Below are 16,036 nucleotides of genomic sequence, written 5' to 3' on the forward strand. Positions count from 1 at the left end.
TGTTGTCCTTTCGCAGTGCTTCACTATCCATATTTTGTTCACGTGCTTTTTCCTAGAGCGAACCGGAATTTTTTTGCGCAAGAACCAAAACATCTTCCGGATTGCTGCTAGTGGCAAGGGTACACAAAATGAGCTATCTTAAAAGGCAGCGTTCTTTAAAACTAGACGAAACAATTTTGCGGAAGCCGTCGATAATGGCTGTCACGAACAGCCGTAGCTTGTCAGATATTTGGTGGAATCCCGTGGGCTGGCTCTATACATAACTTTCAAAAGAACAAGCCAAGACCACGCTCATAAAGCATGCTTTAAAAACAATGACATGATTCGTATTAACACCTATAAGTTGTCTTGCTGTGTGCCGACACTACAGACTGTATGCGCAACAAGCCCAGCTTGTAGCAGAGAATGTAGCAGACAAATGAAAACATGTTACCATGCAATTGTGCTGAAAAATAAGAAATGCAAGTGAATGATTCATCCGAAATGAAATGAGAGGAAAAGAATAAACCTTTCGCAACTTTCTTTAGCGGCCTACAAACTTTTTCTGAACACGATTTGAAACGACAAGTTGGCGTGTGTGGGCATTATCGATTCCACTTCGTCAGACTAAAAACATAGATATATGAAAAACTAAACGTACACTGTGCTCTTCGAGGGCTCTATGTAATCCGTTGAGAAGTTGACAGTTTTGCGATTGGCTAGGCGTTCTGACAACCGCTTTATTTCGAATCCTCGAAAAACGAGATTATTTGTATGTCCTCTCTTTGTCCCTCGATTTTCCAGTTCCGCTGCTCTAAGAATTTTTAGCCGCGAACCAACTACTTCAGTTTATTGTGGTTTTGTCTTGTTTTCAGTGACGCAGCTGTCACTTCGAAAACTTTTATACGGAGTGAGGCATTAAGAATTGCCTGTAACTTTTGTAACACTTAAACGATGTTATTGAAACAAAAAGCATTTTGTTCATTACTGTTGGAGAACTTTTATTCATGATTACTAAAATTCCGTGTGATCCCCACCAATATCTACCAATTTTTTTGTGAACGATCGCAGGTGGTTTCGACACACTTCTCGTTGCTCTAAACTGTTGAACGTAAAAGACGAAGACGAGAACACACTGACACACCCGGAACGCAAACTCAATTTAATTTGAGCTCCGTGTGTGTCACTGCATTCTTCGTATTGGTCTTGTCTTCGTCTCTTACGCGCAACAGTTTACGAGCTCTTAGCGACAGTCACAGTATTGCACTGGTAGTGCTTTGAATTCCGTGCGTTTTTTCTTAACACAGAAGTGTGAACTGAACGAATACTCTTGTCAGCAAATTCGTCCCGCCTTCTATTTCCTGGGCAACTTTTTTTTCTTTTTCCCATGGAAAGGCTTTCTTTCGAACAATTAGGCCATGCCCCCCCCCCCCCCCAGAAAAAAAAAATCCTGGCTACGCGCCTGACTCCTCGTGCACAATTTGGGAACAGCTGACAGCTCTCCTGTGGTAGGTTGCATGGTACATTCAAGGATCCACATCTGACCCGCCACGGTGGTCTAGTGGTCATGGTGCTCAGAGGCTAACCCGGATGTCCGGGGATCGCATCACGGTCACGGCCGCCGCAATTTAATGGAAGCGAAATGCTATAGGGGCCCGTGGACTTACATTTAGGTCTGCGTTAGAAAACCAAATCGTCCAAATTTCCAGAGCGCACCCCTAAGGCCTCGCTCATAATCATATCCTGGTTTTTGGGCTTAAAGACCCAACAATCATTATTAATGATACACATCTTGCTTTCAATGAAGCACGGTGTAAGAAAAATAATTTAGGTGTGGACACTCTCCGCCCGCCGCGAAGGAGAGCGCGTCCAGATAATGTTCGCCTTTAATACATGAGCCGGCCGCAGTTTCTTGGGGGGCGCTGCGACATGGGGGCTTAATAGGGTGCCTTGATGCGCGTTTTGTTGCGCGTTTTGTCCAGGGTGAGGACATCTGCGGCGTCTACTGCGGCGCGGCTGCCATATTTTAGCCCACGGCTTCTTACCGGCGTCTCACCGCTCTACGGCAGCTGCGCTGAGAGGCACGAGACGCGGGGCAAAAAATGGCGTCTTGGCGGCATCAGCCCCTTCAAAGAATGGCAACACCCTAAGGGGGGCGCACGCATCGAGGCACACTAGGGGCTTAAGAAACCTATTGCGACGAGGCGAACGCGCGTTTTTCTTCATTTTTTTCCCACCTCATTGCATTTTTTTTAACCGTGCACGCTAGCAACTAGGGCAAGGAACGCATACCGCGTTTCTCGCGAACGTGCTCGCGACCGAAAAATGCGACGTGCGGCGAACGCCGGAATTGGCTGCGCGGCGTTAGAAAAAAAAAAAAGGATGCCGAAAAGAAAGTACATAATTGTTCTTATTGTTTAGACCGCTGCTGCTGTAATTTACGCACAGCGGAGGAGGATAGAGCAACTGAACGGCGAGTTTTCATACGGCCACGGTATAAACGGCGCACCCAACGCACATAGCGTCCCTAACAGCGTTGCGTACGTACAAGCGTGGCGTCTTGCTTAGAGCGCGTGAGCAGTCTTTCTGCTCGCTGACTTCTCACGTGCGCAACGCCGTTACAGACGCTAAGCACGCAGCTCGTCTTCTATAGTACATGCGCCGGCCGCAGTTGCGTGGGAGGCGCTGCGACATGGGGGCCGAGAGGAGGAAAGAGGCGAACATTATGCGGACGCGCCGTCGGGCGGAGTGTCCACACCTAAATTATTTTTCTTACACCGTGCAATGAAGCTTTGAATTTCAATGCTAAATCCTGGAAGGTTCCATTAGGGAGAGCTTACAGCTTTCACGTGGTGGGGTACTTGGTAATATAAATCGCCCCCACTTTTTCTAAACACCAACGCTTGCATGTTAAAAGAATTCAATGGCCAATTTTCATCGAAATATGTCCAATTGACGTGTAATTGCATCGGACTAATCAGGTGCTCTGGCGTCGTCGCATGTGCTGCGTTGTTAAACGCATGAGGGTTTCTATGTCGTCTCAAGAAGGAAACTGCTTGTCCGTAATTCTGTCAAGGAATACAAATCGCTATAACGAGGTAAATGTATCACAAGCATTCTTCACGGGGCTCGCTTTCGAACCTAGGCACCCTTGACCCGAAGGCGAACGCCTTCAAGGAATACTGAACAAAATTTTGCCACCGAGAGTTTCAACCAAGTTGAAAGTTTATGTATGAAATTGATAGATGTAACCATAACTTCAAGCCCAAATGCGCGAAAAATAATTAATTTAATGCGTTTTTTCTACAGCGGCCGTGCCGCGAACTTGTGGGGATGACGTTTAAGGCCTCCGTAAACGGTCATGCCAACGATGCCAGCCATGGCCCACGTCTACCAATCCGCTTTGCTTCCACAAAATTTCCTAGAACCAGTACGAATCGAACCGGCAGTGAACAATGCTACCGCGAGGGGCAAAACTCCTAAAGGGTGGGGCATGTCTCATCGACTTCGTGGAAGGGGGAGAGTGTGATGTAAAAGAGAGGTGGAGAAAGGGAAGTATCAACATAGGAAAACGTGTACCCTGCATCCGCCGCGGGTACAAGGGACGTCGCAGCCGTCGATGTGCAGCGCCGCGCGCGCTGAAAGTCTTCCAAAAAGTACGGCCAACTGTTGAAAAATGTATGTTCATGGGAACTGTTGCGTCTTCTGAGTGGGTTGAATTTCGAAGTTTTAATCTTTTTTTTTAAATTTTGTTTATTATCCCTTTAACCACTGCGCTACACAGCCACACCTGCGGAATGTGAATATACGCTGTAACGCAAATGAGGAGACTGTACTGCAGATTAATTTTATTAGGATTATTATTTCGTTGAAAAGGTTATTTAAAACCGAATTTTCCGCAATGACCTGTTCAGCTCACAGAAAGAGCAGAGACCAGCTCTTTGTCGTCTTCGTCGGGTGCCCACGGGCGTTGTCCAAGGGACCACAATAAATATGCATGCAATATTATTCTCCGCTGCAGAAGCGGCGTCTCGGCACCTCTAAATGTCGACATCACTCGGACAGTAGCAATGTTGCGAGCCTGCGACGTGCACGATATTACTGGGCTGTGGGACAGACGAAGCAGATGGGGCGATAGGTGCAATTTTATACGTCACGGGAGTAGCGGCACTGAGTACGACATGTGTGCCTATGCAATGAGACGGCAGTTTTACTGACACGCCAGCGTGACGAGACGGAGACCACAGCAATACCATTGAACCAGGCGCAAAGTGCACGCCTCAATATCGTTGGTCGTAGAAACGCCGTTGGCTCACTTGGGTTCTTAATAGTCGAACAATAGCTATTTCCCTTGTGTGGGCAGCCCGGGTGATGACGTCAAGTGCATATTCGCTGGCAAGTATTTCGTAAAACGGAATGAACGTGTCTAGGGGCAATATTGGTTCTCGACCGCATTGCAAAAAGAATAGGGACTAACCATGGGGTGATGAATTGTACGCGAATGTGACATAACGTTAGAGAAAGGATCGAAGCAGCGTAGTAGGAAGAGACTACGCGAGACATACTTCGCAAGCATGACTTTGAGAGTTCGATTCAGACGCTCAGTGAGGCAATTTGTTTGCATATGGTACAACGCCAGGAGCTTGCGCCTCTTTTCACAGGACTGCAGGATGTCTGCCACGAAGCTGGACTAGAATGTCCGGCCACGGTCCGTAAGCAGCAAAGTGGCGTCACGTCCTCCAGCTACCCAGGAGAATTAGCTATCCTGAGCATCTTTCTTGAGAATGTATTTCAACGAAAATCTTTGTATGAAACTGGAAGCAGGTATATAACAATAAAATGTTGAGCTGCAACAAGCTGTATAAACAAGGACCGTACAGAGCGCACTGAATGGCATCAAGGTAGAAGGCCATATGCACACTAAGTTAATTCAGAATGAAGTATAAAGCTGCGCATACAGGACGCCACACATGTGACACGTTATAATATTTGAGCACACTAGAAATAAGTATTTGTAGATGCCTCTTGAACAATGCTGCCGACGTTTCCGCACTATGAACTCAGACAATGAAAGTATTGTTCGGACCTCGCAATTTGTCGCTGTTTTGTCCTGCATGACACGACAAGAACTTCATTTGAATCTTTCGGAACTGAAATTTAAAATCTAAGGGAGCCGAAGCAACCCCTCCCCCCTGGACAAGTTGGTAGCCCCGCCCACGATGGGAGAGGAAGACGAAGTCCCGCCTTGATGTCGTGGGCCCTTTCGACGTCCTGGCGTTGAGTGTGAAGCAACTCTAAATATTTATTGCAATCTCCGTGGTAGTTAAATGGTAGGCTGTCGTGCTGCTGAACTCACAGACGCAGGTTCTCTTCCCGGCCATGCGTCTCTATACAAATAGTGGCGAATTGTACGAACAGCCACGTACTTAAATTGGTTTGCACCTTGAAGAAACCCAGGCAATCTAAATAATCCGCAGTCTCCCAATACGGCATGCCTGATTATTATATCTTGGTTTTGGTGAGTAAAAACCCATAAAATAATATTAGAAGCAGTATGACTTAGATGTCATACAGTATCATCTTGCTCAATCTACCATACTTGTGAACATTACTGGATGTGGTAAGCATACGTGAGCTCAATGCGTGACCAGAACTATTTTGCGGACAAACACAGGGTGGCGTGCGTTCCACGCTTGCAAAATCCCGAGTACTTTCTCTTGGCTGTTAACCTACTTGACGTGGATCCCTGGAGAGAACTGCTTGGCTCATATAGGCGTCGCCTTCAGAGGGCCTCGTGACAGCAGCCAGCATGCGAAACGTGGTGGACTTCCCGGCTCCATTCGCGCCTAGAAGGCCAATGCATTCCCCCGGACGCACCGCGAGACTCACGCCGCGTACGGCGTGTACTCGTCCATAGCTGCGAGAGCGAATGTTTATAAAAATGACAAGCTTGTCTTTCTTTCTTGCACGTTCACTCCATTGGTACACCCTTAATTAGGCCCCGCTTAATGTGATAGATATAGCCAGGAAACCGGATATTTTTCGTCTGGTACCTGGATATAGCCAGCATTTAACCAGGACCTGATTAAGAATGTATACAGTCACCAATGCGCTACTACTAGTGTTTTTATAGTTCCCGAACAACCCCGAGACTCAATAAACTGGTATAAACCTTAAGTCGCGTGCTTACCGTGCAATGGGTAAGCTGCCGCCGTGAAGATTAATTGTCAACATTCCAGCGTCACCTTATAAACACCGTCACACCTGCAACTCATTCACCGGAAATTCACCGCAGCGCTCTTCTGGATTGTGTAATTATATGCAAAAACACTTGATTGTAAACTGACAAACCCGTAAATTCTGGAATTTTTTACTAGCGCATCAGTCCAAAGTCTACTTCGAGTCGCTTGTTTATATCATTATGGAGTATACAAACCATTCTTCGCTCGCATCTAGTACTATCCCCTCAGGGGCTTAAATTGACGTCGCGTTGCTTCTTTACGTGTTCATGTTTTGTAAACTAAAAATAACGATGAACGCTAACAATACGCTATGTTGAGCGATTTGGTGCGTAGCTACTTGAAACACGCGCTGAAAGGTTAGAAACAAGAAGAATAAAGAAGAGCCAGATGGAAGGCCGAAATTCCACTATCTTTGCGTGCCTTCGTTCCCTAATATTTTTATTCTTGTTTGTAACCTTGCGCCGCGTCTCTCAAGTAACAATGATGCCTCTCGCTTCAAACATCTTTCTTCTTGTTGCGGCTATCTTTATTAAGTGCGTAGGCGAGAAGGTATTTTGAAGGGGTTTTGAACTTGAGCTTGATGGTAAGCCTTCATATCACGAAAGAGCGCGGATAAAGTGGACGAGAAAGACTGAAAGAACTTAGCGCTGATTATAAAAGCAGTGGCATAAGGCTTTGTTTATGTGGAGAATGGTGAGGCTAGATGTCACATCATATGTGCACCGGATTACCCACAACTTGAAGAAGGTTGCAAACACACATGGGGTGCCATCTGTTTCCTTCGTGCCACGAAAGCTGCCCCACTTGTGCCCACGCATACTCTCTGAAGGGAACATCAAATGTGGATCACGAAAGAAGCAGGCCAAGCCGCACATAAAATTTGCTGCAGGAGTCGTATATGAGATTCTACTATGTTGCGGCAAGGCATATGTCGGCCCGACGCGAAGATGCTTTAATGCACCTGCGCGGTAACACAAGCTGTCTCTAAAAGGTAAAGATAATGTATATTTGCCGGCTGAGTGTCCTTCACGTAAGTGTGAGCAAGGACTGGGTAAGATTACAATTTGCGGAAGGAGCGCGGATGCTACCGCTCTTGAATTGTTGGAGGCTTTTCACAATAAAACACGAGGTTCGTCATGTATTAGCGATACATGGGTCTTACTCTGGGGAGAGGCCCACCGCTGCGGTGGTACGGTGGGTATGGTGCCCTGCTGCTGACACGAAGTCGCGGGATTTAATTCTAGCCGCGGAGGACGCATTTCTATGGAGGCCATATCAGAGGCCCATGTGCTTAGATTTAGGTGCATGGTAAAGTATTACAGGTGGTCAAAATTCCAAGACCCTGAACTACGGCGCCTCTCACATGAAATCGTGGTTATTGGGGACGTAATACCCGAACGATTATTACTTCTGCGAGGACAAATCAGTCTTCTTTGATAGTTTGCTCTGATATGGCTGCGTATATATTTGGATGTTACAAAATTTGAGTAAACATTCTAAAGTTGGCGCTCCCCCGACCCTTCCCTAGTCATTTGTTCGCGTTAAGCGATTATAGCTCTTATTGCCCACTCTGTGACATGAACCGGCTAGCCCAGCGACGTATTCTTTTAAGAATACAGTGATCATGAAGAGAAGGATGCTCAGTAGAACAGCGGACGCTATACTAGAATAAAGCGGTCTCCTCCCAAAACTCTAGCAGCATACGCTCGCGCGAACGATGCAATGACGCCTGTTGGATCCCTTCCGACGACATATAAGTTCTTTGCGTGTTTGTTTTCCGGGAGCATATGTACCACCGCAGCCTTTCTGACGCAAGACCACCCAATCAAAAGCGCGTATACCTGAGTAGCAGAGGTGAGCTGGCGCCGAGACTTAATTGATTCCAATTGACACAGTAGATGCAAGACAGCCGTATAAACTATTTCATTCGCTCTCCAAGGCATAAATTCTGCAAGTGCAACGGAAAATAATTGGCGTAACAATAGTAGACAGGAGGTCGTCGGATTACATCATGGAGTAAACAGGCAGAGCCGATATTCTAGTTGACCTCAACAGAAGAAACAAAACTAGGCAGGTCATGCAATGTGTAGGGCAGATAATTGGTTGTCAGAACGACATTAATACTAATTGATGCGAAATGCAGCGGACAGCTGCATATGGTTAAGTGTGGTGAATAAAATTAGAAATTAGCAGACATAAAATGGAATCACTCGCACAACACGCTGTAAATGAAGAACAATTGGACACGCCTTCACCTTGCAGTGGATAAAGAGATGGGCTGACTACGAGGATGATATATGAATATGATGGAATGTTTGTTTGAATAAGGGCAAGCTGTGTTTCCAGGTTAGAATTTTTCTATCTCTACTTCTGTTAATATTCTGGTGTAATGTAGATGAAGTGTTGGTGTTGTGTTGCAAACGCACCTGTCCTGAAGAGGTTTCCTGAAGTGGTCATTACAGAAAATGGACTGGTTGGATTTACTCCATCAAGCCTACCAGTTTATCGTTGTATACATATATATATATATATATATATAAAGATCTAAAGGTGTGCGCGTGCGTGTGCACGCACGCACGCGCACACACACACACACACATGTATATATATATATATATATATATATATATATATATATATGTGTGTGTGTGTGTGTGTGTGTGTGTGTGTGTGTGTGTGTGTGTGTGTGTGTGTGTGTGTGTGTGTGTGTGTGTGTGTGTGTGCGTGCGTGCGTGCGTGCGCGTGCGCGTGAGTTACCGCCTACCTGTCTCCTTGTGGTGTTTCTAACTAAACATACCGAAACATAAGCACGTGAAGTTACAAGAAAACAAAGCTGATTTGAAAAACGCAGCTTCCACATTTACCTGAAGAAGAGTGTGACCATATTTCTAACCAATATTTTACTCTCACAACCACATTTTTTTTTATGTGACAATGAATTGGCTCGCAATAATCGTTTTACATTTTGCGCTAGCTTTCGAGTTTTGCGCTTCGCGAATACCAAATATTTCTTCGTTAAACCCGATATTCTGGAGGTGCTGTCATTTTCGGTTTCGTTTAAAAAGAGTGAATGTAATTGAAATGAAGTGTGGCCAACCAAAGTTCATATTTACTTTGCTGTAACCAATAATATGCTATACGAGTTTTTGTTCTAACACGGTTAAACTGTATTAAGCAACACAGCAAGCCAATCCGAGTAGGAAACACACACGAGTTTTGCTGTATTCATGATTAAACACAACGAGGCGGTATTTACGCGAAGATGAACGCGCGCACCGTTTTTGCACATTGTCCACGATCACAGCATTCCGTATCGGATTGAGGCCCGTTCGCAGTTCCCGCTGCACGAGCTCTCTCTCCGCAATAACGTCAGCATCAAGGTCGCCCTGGACTTCCAAATCGCCGTCATTGCGCCAGCGCTTCTGTAAAATAATTGGTACCAAACTTAATAATTGTCAACGCGTGTTGCTTGTTTATTATCTTCTTGTTTGTTTCTCAGCACGAAAAATTCGGGGTACAGTCCCCTGAGTGTGACTTCAAAGCACCATGACCGCTGTGCAAAATTATAAAAGCTGTTGATGCGAAAGTATTTTCTTCTGTCTTATGCTACTAGTGATTTCCATAGTTACAACGACAGCGTGCTGATGGAAGCAATCGTAAGGTAAAAATGAGGATGCAAGAACTGCCATTAGGTGGTATTGACGCGGTTGTAAAAAAAATGTCACAGTTGCACCGCAAGGGCGAAGCAATGAATGCGATAGCAACACATTGTAGTGTTATACGAAGCGAGGCTGGCAGAAAACTGTTTTGTATCCGATCTCGCGTAACTACATAACGCTGGTGTAAGAGAATACGGCCGCTCCAGGGAGAGATGCTCTCCGCATAGTCCCTTCGAGTTGAGAGCGCAGCAGGTAGAAGGGTATACGAGCTGCCCGCTGTGATGGCTGTCGAGATAGCGCGCGCCAGCAATCGTGACCGCGCCCTTCGATTCAAAGTTCAAAGTTGCTTTTCCCGCGACACACCCCCTCCTCGCGTTTTTACATGGCCGTTAATGGTGGACGCGGCCTTTCCTGTCTGCTTCGACAACAGGCCTCCCGAGCGTGGTGATCGTATCGCATGCACCCTCCGAGTGACGGAAATGGGCCGGCTCGTTTGATCTCTGCTTCGGCCCCGTTCGTCGCCCCCGCCCGCGAGCTTTTACCCGCGGTAGAACATAGGATGCGAGGGGGGATCTATCAATTTAGACTTCATACGGAAGGGACATGACAGCGACGGCAACGGTAGAAACCCGCCGAGACTGTTCATATAATTGCTATCGCAATAAAAACAAACTAGCAGTTGCTCTGAGTACGAATACCACCGATGAGCGAAGCTCCTTCGAAATGGGGCGCAAACGACTATGCGCCTGATCTCGCTACTGGCTTTCATGGAGGCGGTAGGGCGGGGAGCGGGTGAAGAGAGCGTCTGCTCTCTTCACCCGCTAGTGAGTGTGCGGCGGGCGCAGCGCAGGGAGAGGGAGACAGGTGGGAGAGGGGAGCTTCGACGGCTAGAGTCACTGGAAAATCAGAGTACCGCAAAGGTAGGCTGCACGCGGGCAACATTGGGTGGCGGCGGCCATGTCCCTTCCAGACCGTCCGGCGCGTCGCTAGCGTGTGTTGAGAAGTGACCGATCTTTTAGCCTCAGTGCCGTGTTACGCTCTGCAGAACGGCATTATGTGTGTGCGTTTCTTCAAGAGGATATTAGAAGTGATTTCGAGTCATCGACAGGTATGGATCGACTGCGCGGTTAGCGGTGTAACTAATAAAACGTACGGCGAATGTTGCCATGTGCTCGTGAACTCTCTTCATGGCTTCATCGGTCTCTTTTCGTGTCACGCCCAAGGAGGTTAAAAAAAATTTTTTAAACCTCCTTGGTCACGCCCGGGCATGTTCGCTAGGTCCGGATCTGTAAACATAGTTGCATTAGCGCGGTGACATCGTGCGAGATGCCATTTACTTGGACATTTGGTGAAACTTCACTGTTTGCGCTGGCTTTGCAGTCGGTGTTCAGGTTCACTGCACTCGAGAACGTTATCGAACATCGAGAACATTCAGCATTGCGTCCTTCGACTGATTGCTGACGCATAGCTTGCTATGCGCACCGTGCTTGCTGTTCAACTGGTTGACATGTGTAATAGAAGTTGTGTGTGTACGGTAATTGGAAGTTGTGCGCGACGTCTTGATTTGGAACGCCAGCAGCCGAACGCACGGGCGAATCGGCGTGCGGTAGGTAAGGTGCATCTTACGATACGCAGAAAATAGGCCATCAAAAATTATTGACATCACTACTTAATTGTTTCATTTCCTATTTCTTGTCTCCTTAATATTCCCAACATTGCAATGAATTTGCAAATATTTTGCTGTGTTCTGACAAACAGTTCTTTTTTGGGCGTTGCCAGTGCGTAAACAGCTGGGGTTCGGTTTCTGCACTGCTGCACTTTTTTTTTCATAACGCACTCTTATTAAAACTTCCTCGGCGCGGTGCTTTATGTTCTTTTGATCAGAAATAGCACATCCCGGAATTTTTAAAGCGCATGCTACTGCAACACGGTATGTATATAGATCTAGGGATCGCATAAAATCGACTCCCTCAATGCGTGGGATCTGCTTTTTTTTGCTTTTTTTTTTTGTTGTGACCATTTCTCATCAACTATACAGTATTTTAAGGGTACGCTTGGTGCAATGCAGCATTAGCAGCATTTTTTTGCAACAAATGTAAAAATACGCTTGATAACATTGCCTTATACCAAGTTTATCAACAGAGTTCCACGCTTCTGTTTTGTGCAGTGCCAAAGATCATGCCACAATTGCCTTCAAGGTATACCAGTAAACAGTTATTATTTTAATAAACCTTCCATTTCGCTCTCGTGCGTGACACGCTTATAACTCGGATAGCATGCGTAATCTGTTCAACAGATCGAGATATAAACAGCGGAGCAAATAGAAAGGTATGTAGTTTTCAATATCACTGACCATAGCGAACCGAAAAGGTGAAGTATCCTGTCGCATAAGATCTTTTCCAGCAAAGTTAGTGTAGTTCACTGCAGGAAGGAGTGTTATTCGAGGGGGGCGAATTCGTTCAGGGCAACTATGCAGCCACGAAGAACGGCGCCCCTTGACATTATTTTTCCCACACGGCAAACGAGATTCCCAGAGTAGCTCACCAGTAACGTTCGATTGATGGTGAGCTACTCTCTTCTGGCATCTGCATGCAGTGGCGTAGCCAGGGGGTGGCACAACGGGCCCGTGCCCCCCCTCCCCCCCCCCAAAAAAAAATGTCTGCTTACGCCCCTCTCTGCATGACGCGTTTAAAAAAGCGACGAAGTACTTCTGGGGACCGTGGTACTGCTAAATGTCCGCCCACGTTCTGCATTGAACGCGCTAGAAACGCGTCTGCACCCAAAGCGCTTGGAAGGGATATGGCGGCGAGAAGTCACGTGATGCGAGTAAGCCAATCGCGTCGGCGGCGGCGCGCGGAAAACAGATGCGATACTCTGAAATTTTTCCAGTGACTCTATCGACGGCGGCAACGGAAGGCCGCGCGCGGCGTTCGGCTCGCGCAGCGTTTCATTGTCTTTTTGCGCCGGCGCCGGTGGGGAGACAGTCTGCTACTACCTTCGACAAAGGGCCGTAGTGCGCTAGAATGATGGTTGTCATTTCGCAATCCACAATAAAGGTGGTGAAAGTGAAGCGATTATAACCAGTTGTGCACAGAGCTTTTTATTTTAACCTCGTATTTCTGGTGCGCCAGAACCAAACCGCTCAAGGCATCCACATTACCTCTTAAATCACCGGGCACTGCAACCTAAAGCGATACTTAAAGAGAAGGGAACTTCGACGACGCGGAGGAGTGCGGGCCTAAGGAGCTTCGCTCCTAAAGAGAAAAGAACAAACACAGTCCTCGGGAATTCACGAGGATAACAAGCGCAGTGCGGCATAAATGAAAAGACACTGCACACTTAATCATCCACCCATCGCAAGCATCTGCATTCTAGAGATGGAGGCAAAGAGATGTATCTTGCTCTTTGGGTGTAGCCCCAGGCTCCGCTGCTCCGGTGAGTAGCTGTTAGCGCAGCACGTAAAAATGAAAGGACGAAGAAATAGGCGATGTCTTCAAAGATGTGGACATCCTCAAGCGCACCAATATACTGCAGGCTATACCGAAGGGGCCGTATGAGAAATCTGTGGCGTGAAAAAACAAGGCAATAAACACGTACCACCACACTTGTGCCGACACCTGATAGCTTCTTTATGCTTAGAGTAGTGGTGGGGTGGGGCAAGCACAGTAGAAAGTTTGGCGAGCTGGTTTTGACCCATGATGTTAAAAGGCGCGAATAATGCAGCTTCACAAAATAGGAACAGACAGGACGATGGGCTGCTGGCAACTGTCGTGTTTTATACATGAAAACACTTATTCATCAAACGTATGGCATCAAGAAAGTGGCTTCGACACACGACGTTAACGCCGTGTTCACCGCGGAAAAACGAGGTGGGCCACCATTGCTCTGCGGTTAGCAACAGAATAGATAAGCCGGAGCGGTACGATGACACAGGCTTCCGGATAAAGCACATGAAGCAGCTTGCTGCTTGTGCATATGCTTTGTTTATCGACTACCATTGCGATACGGAAAGGTTTACTAAGGGATTAACGGGAGTTTACTCAGGGCAAACCGGGAGATGCCTGAACATACGTTTAGGAGAGGGCAGAGTTTTTTTTTTTTTAGATGCGAAGCAGCTTATGGCCTAGTTCAATCCGGTGTGCGGCGTGACCTCCCGTATTGCGCATGCGCGAACCCTCTCCACACACCTCCTCTCCACTCCCCCTCCTCGTTTAGATAAAAGGCTCGCGTTAGGTCGTACACACGCACAGTCACTGCGCCGGTGTCATGAGTTCCAATGGCAACGTCGGCGCCAGTTGCAGTAATACCTTAACGCCTGCCGAGATCGCGGAGCAGCGGGTGGAGCAGCGGAAGGCTCGACGCGCCGAAGCGCAACGTGAATGTCGGCAAGCGGACCCTCGAGCTCCGGGCTAGGGAAGCCCAGCGCAAACGGCAAGGTCGGCGGGAAACTGCTACGGATGAAACGCACGCTCTACATGCCGAAACGCTGCTTCGCATCGCCTCATGGTCCCCTTTCCCGGGAGATGGTGTAATGTTTTGGCGGGCAGGGCGTTCACGCGTCTGATCCTGCTCTGGAAAGAGTATAAGCAGAGTTGTTGCAACTACCCTCCTTGCATTATTTGCAGGCTTACATGTAAACCTCTTTTTCAGAAAGCAACGCTGATGCACCGGCACAAAGGCACTACACGGAGGGAGATAGTCGAAGCCTTCTATATTGACCAGGAGGCGTTTAGTTTCAAAAGCAGAGGAAGCTGAGGTTGCTCTTCTCGGACGTAATTACATTATTGAAGCGATTACACAAGCTGTAGTGCGGCTTTATCAACTTTTTGGACACATTTCCGCTTTTGGAATTAACCGCTTTACGAATAAGTGTCTTCCTGAAGAAATTATGTTCGTTGCTGGTAGCACATCGTCCTTATTTTTTTTTCTTCCTCTATTCTGTGTAGTCATGTTATTCAATCCTTTTCCCGCGATGGGTGGGTGGAGCCCTTGCTCATATTCCTGCAGTTCTTTAGTATTTCAGTGTAGTTCAACGGTTTTGTTGGTGCGTTATCTATCTTTTAGACAACAACAACAAAAGAAGACTCAAATATTGCTCTGGCACGCAAAAACCCAGCAGTCTCATTTGGTCCTGCGTAAACTTTTTAGCGTAGTGTATACCAGAGCAGATAAACTGAGACACCTCTCCCGTGTCCATTGTAGGCGCTAAACATGATTGTTAAGGTAGCATTTCGTCAATTTTCAGATAGTGTTATGCACCACAAGTCGTAGCATGAGCTGCGTAGATGCACAGCAGTGCAGTCCAGGCTCAGCATTTATGTCGTGCAGAAGACTGTATCCGTGTAGTTTTCATCGGCCTCGGCAACGCAATAGTAGGAAATACGGCAAGTTGGCCTGGGCATTCTTACGGATTGCTGAATTCAGAATAAATATTTCAGGAGTCATTTTGGGTAATCGATAAAGTAAAAGCAGCTTTGGTTGTTTTGCTTGCGCGTTTTTTGCCGGAGCAGCTGGGTTGTGTATGGGCGCTTGCCGAGTGCCGCAACTTAAAACGGTGCATCCCTACGTAGCGTACGGCGGTCGTTGCGCACTTAAATTGTACACAATAGCAGAAGTCCTTCGTCTGATCGCAACGAAAAAAGAAAGAAACTCAGCCGAAGCGTGTGCTCACGCTTTACTGTATCATGAGGCTGTAGACATAACATTGTTTAAGTAGTTTTGCGACGTACAAGCGAAAAGAATGATCGCCGGAAAATCGGTGGTTGTAGGCGTCCGCTCGCAGCCGGTCTTACATCTCTCCACACAACGAGGGCAAAGAGCAGCACTCCTTCTGTGGCCATCACGAGGATCTCCAGGGCGACGCCAGCTGAGTGAAAGCTGAACGGGTTCAGCGTCTTTATGCCCACCGTGGCATTGTTGGTGTATTCTGCGTGAAATAAGTAATCCAGTACCAGGATGTTTGACTGGTTGTTTGACATATGTATGGTATAGTGATTTAATATACACATGGATCAAAATAAATTTGGTGCACTGGGGCTGGTTGTTCATTTACACGGCCTTGGTATTTTTCCCTTCGCACACGTTGTTCGGCACAAAAGCGTTCTTGTATTTCGCCTCCGTCCGGATACGGCTCGTAAAAATGCTATTCGAACTCCT

At 47.0% G+C, this 16,036-nt stretch overlaps 1 protein-coding gene across 1 annotated transcript in view; it reads right to left on the reverse strand.

Moving 5' to 3' along the window:
- LOC125757840 (phospholipid-transporting ATPase ABCA3-like) overlaps nt 1-16,036 on the reverse strand; it is a 31,395-nt gene that overhangs the window by 8,742 nt on the left and 6,617 nt on the right. Inside the window, exons 4-6 of the mRNA XM_049414044.1 lie at nt 15,673-15,806; nt 9,498-9,643; nt 5,713-5,896 (exon numbers count right to left, since the gene is read on the reverse strand). Of these exons, the coding sequence (XP_049270001.1) occupies nt 5,713-5,896; nt 9,498-9,643; nt 15,673-15,806 (464 nt within the window). The remainder of the gene's footprint in view (nt 1-5,712; nt 5,897-9,497; nt 9,644-15,672; nt 15,807-16,036) is intronic.

This window comes from Rhipicephalus sanguineus, chromosome 3 (genome assembly GCF_013339695.2).
Source record: "Rhipicephalus sanguineus isolate Rsan-2018 chromosome 3, BIME_Rsan_1.4, whole genome shotgun sequence".
In the NCBI taxonomy this organism is placed as follows: Eukaryota; Metazoa; Arthropoda; class Arachnida; order Ixodida; family Ixodidae; genus Rhipicephalus; species Rhipicephalus sanguineus.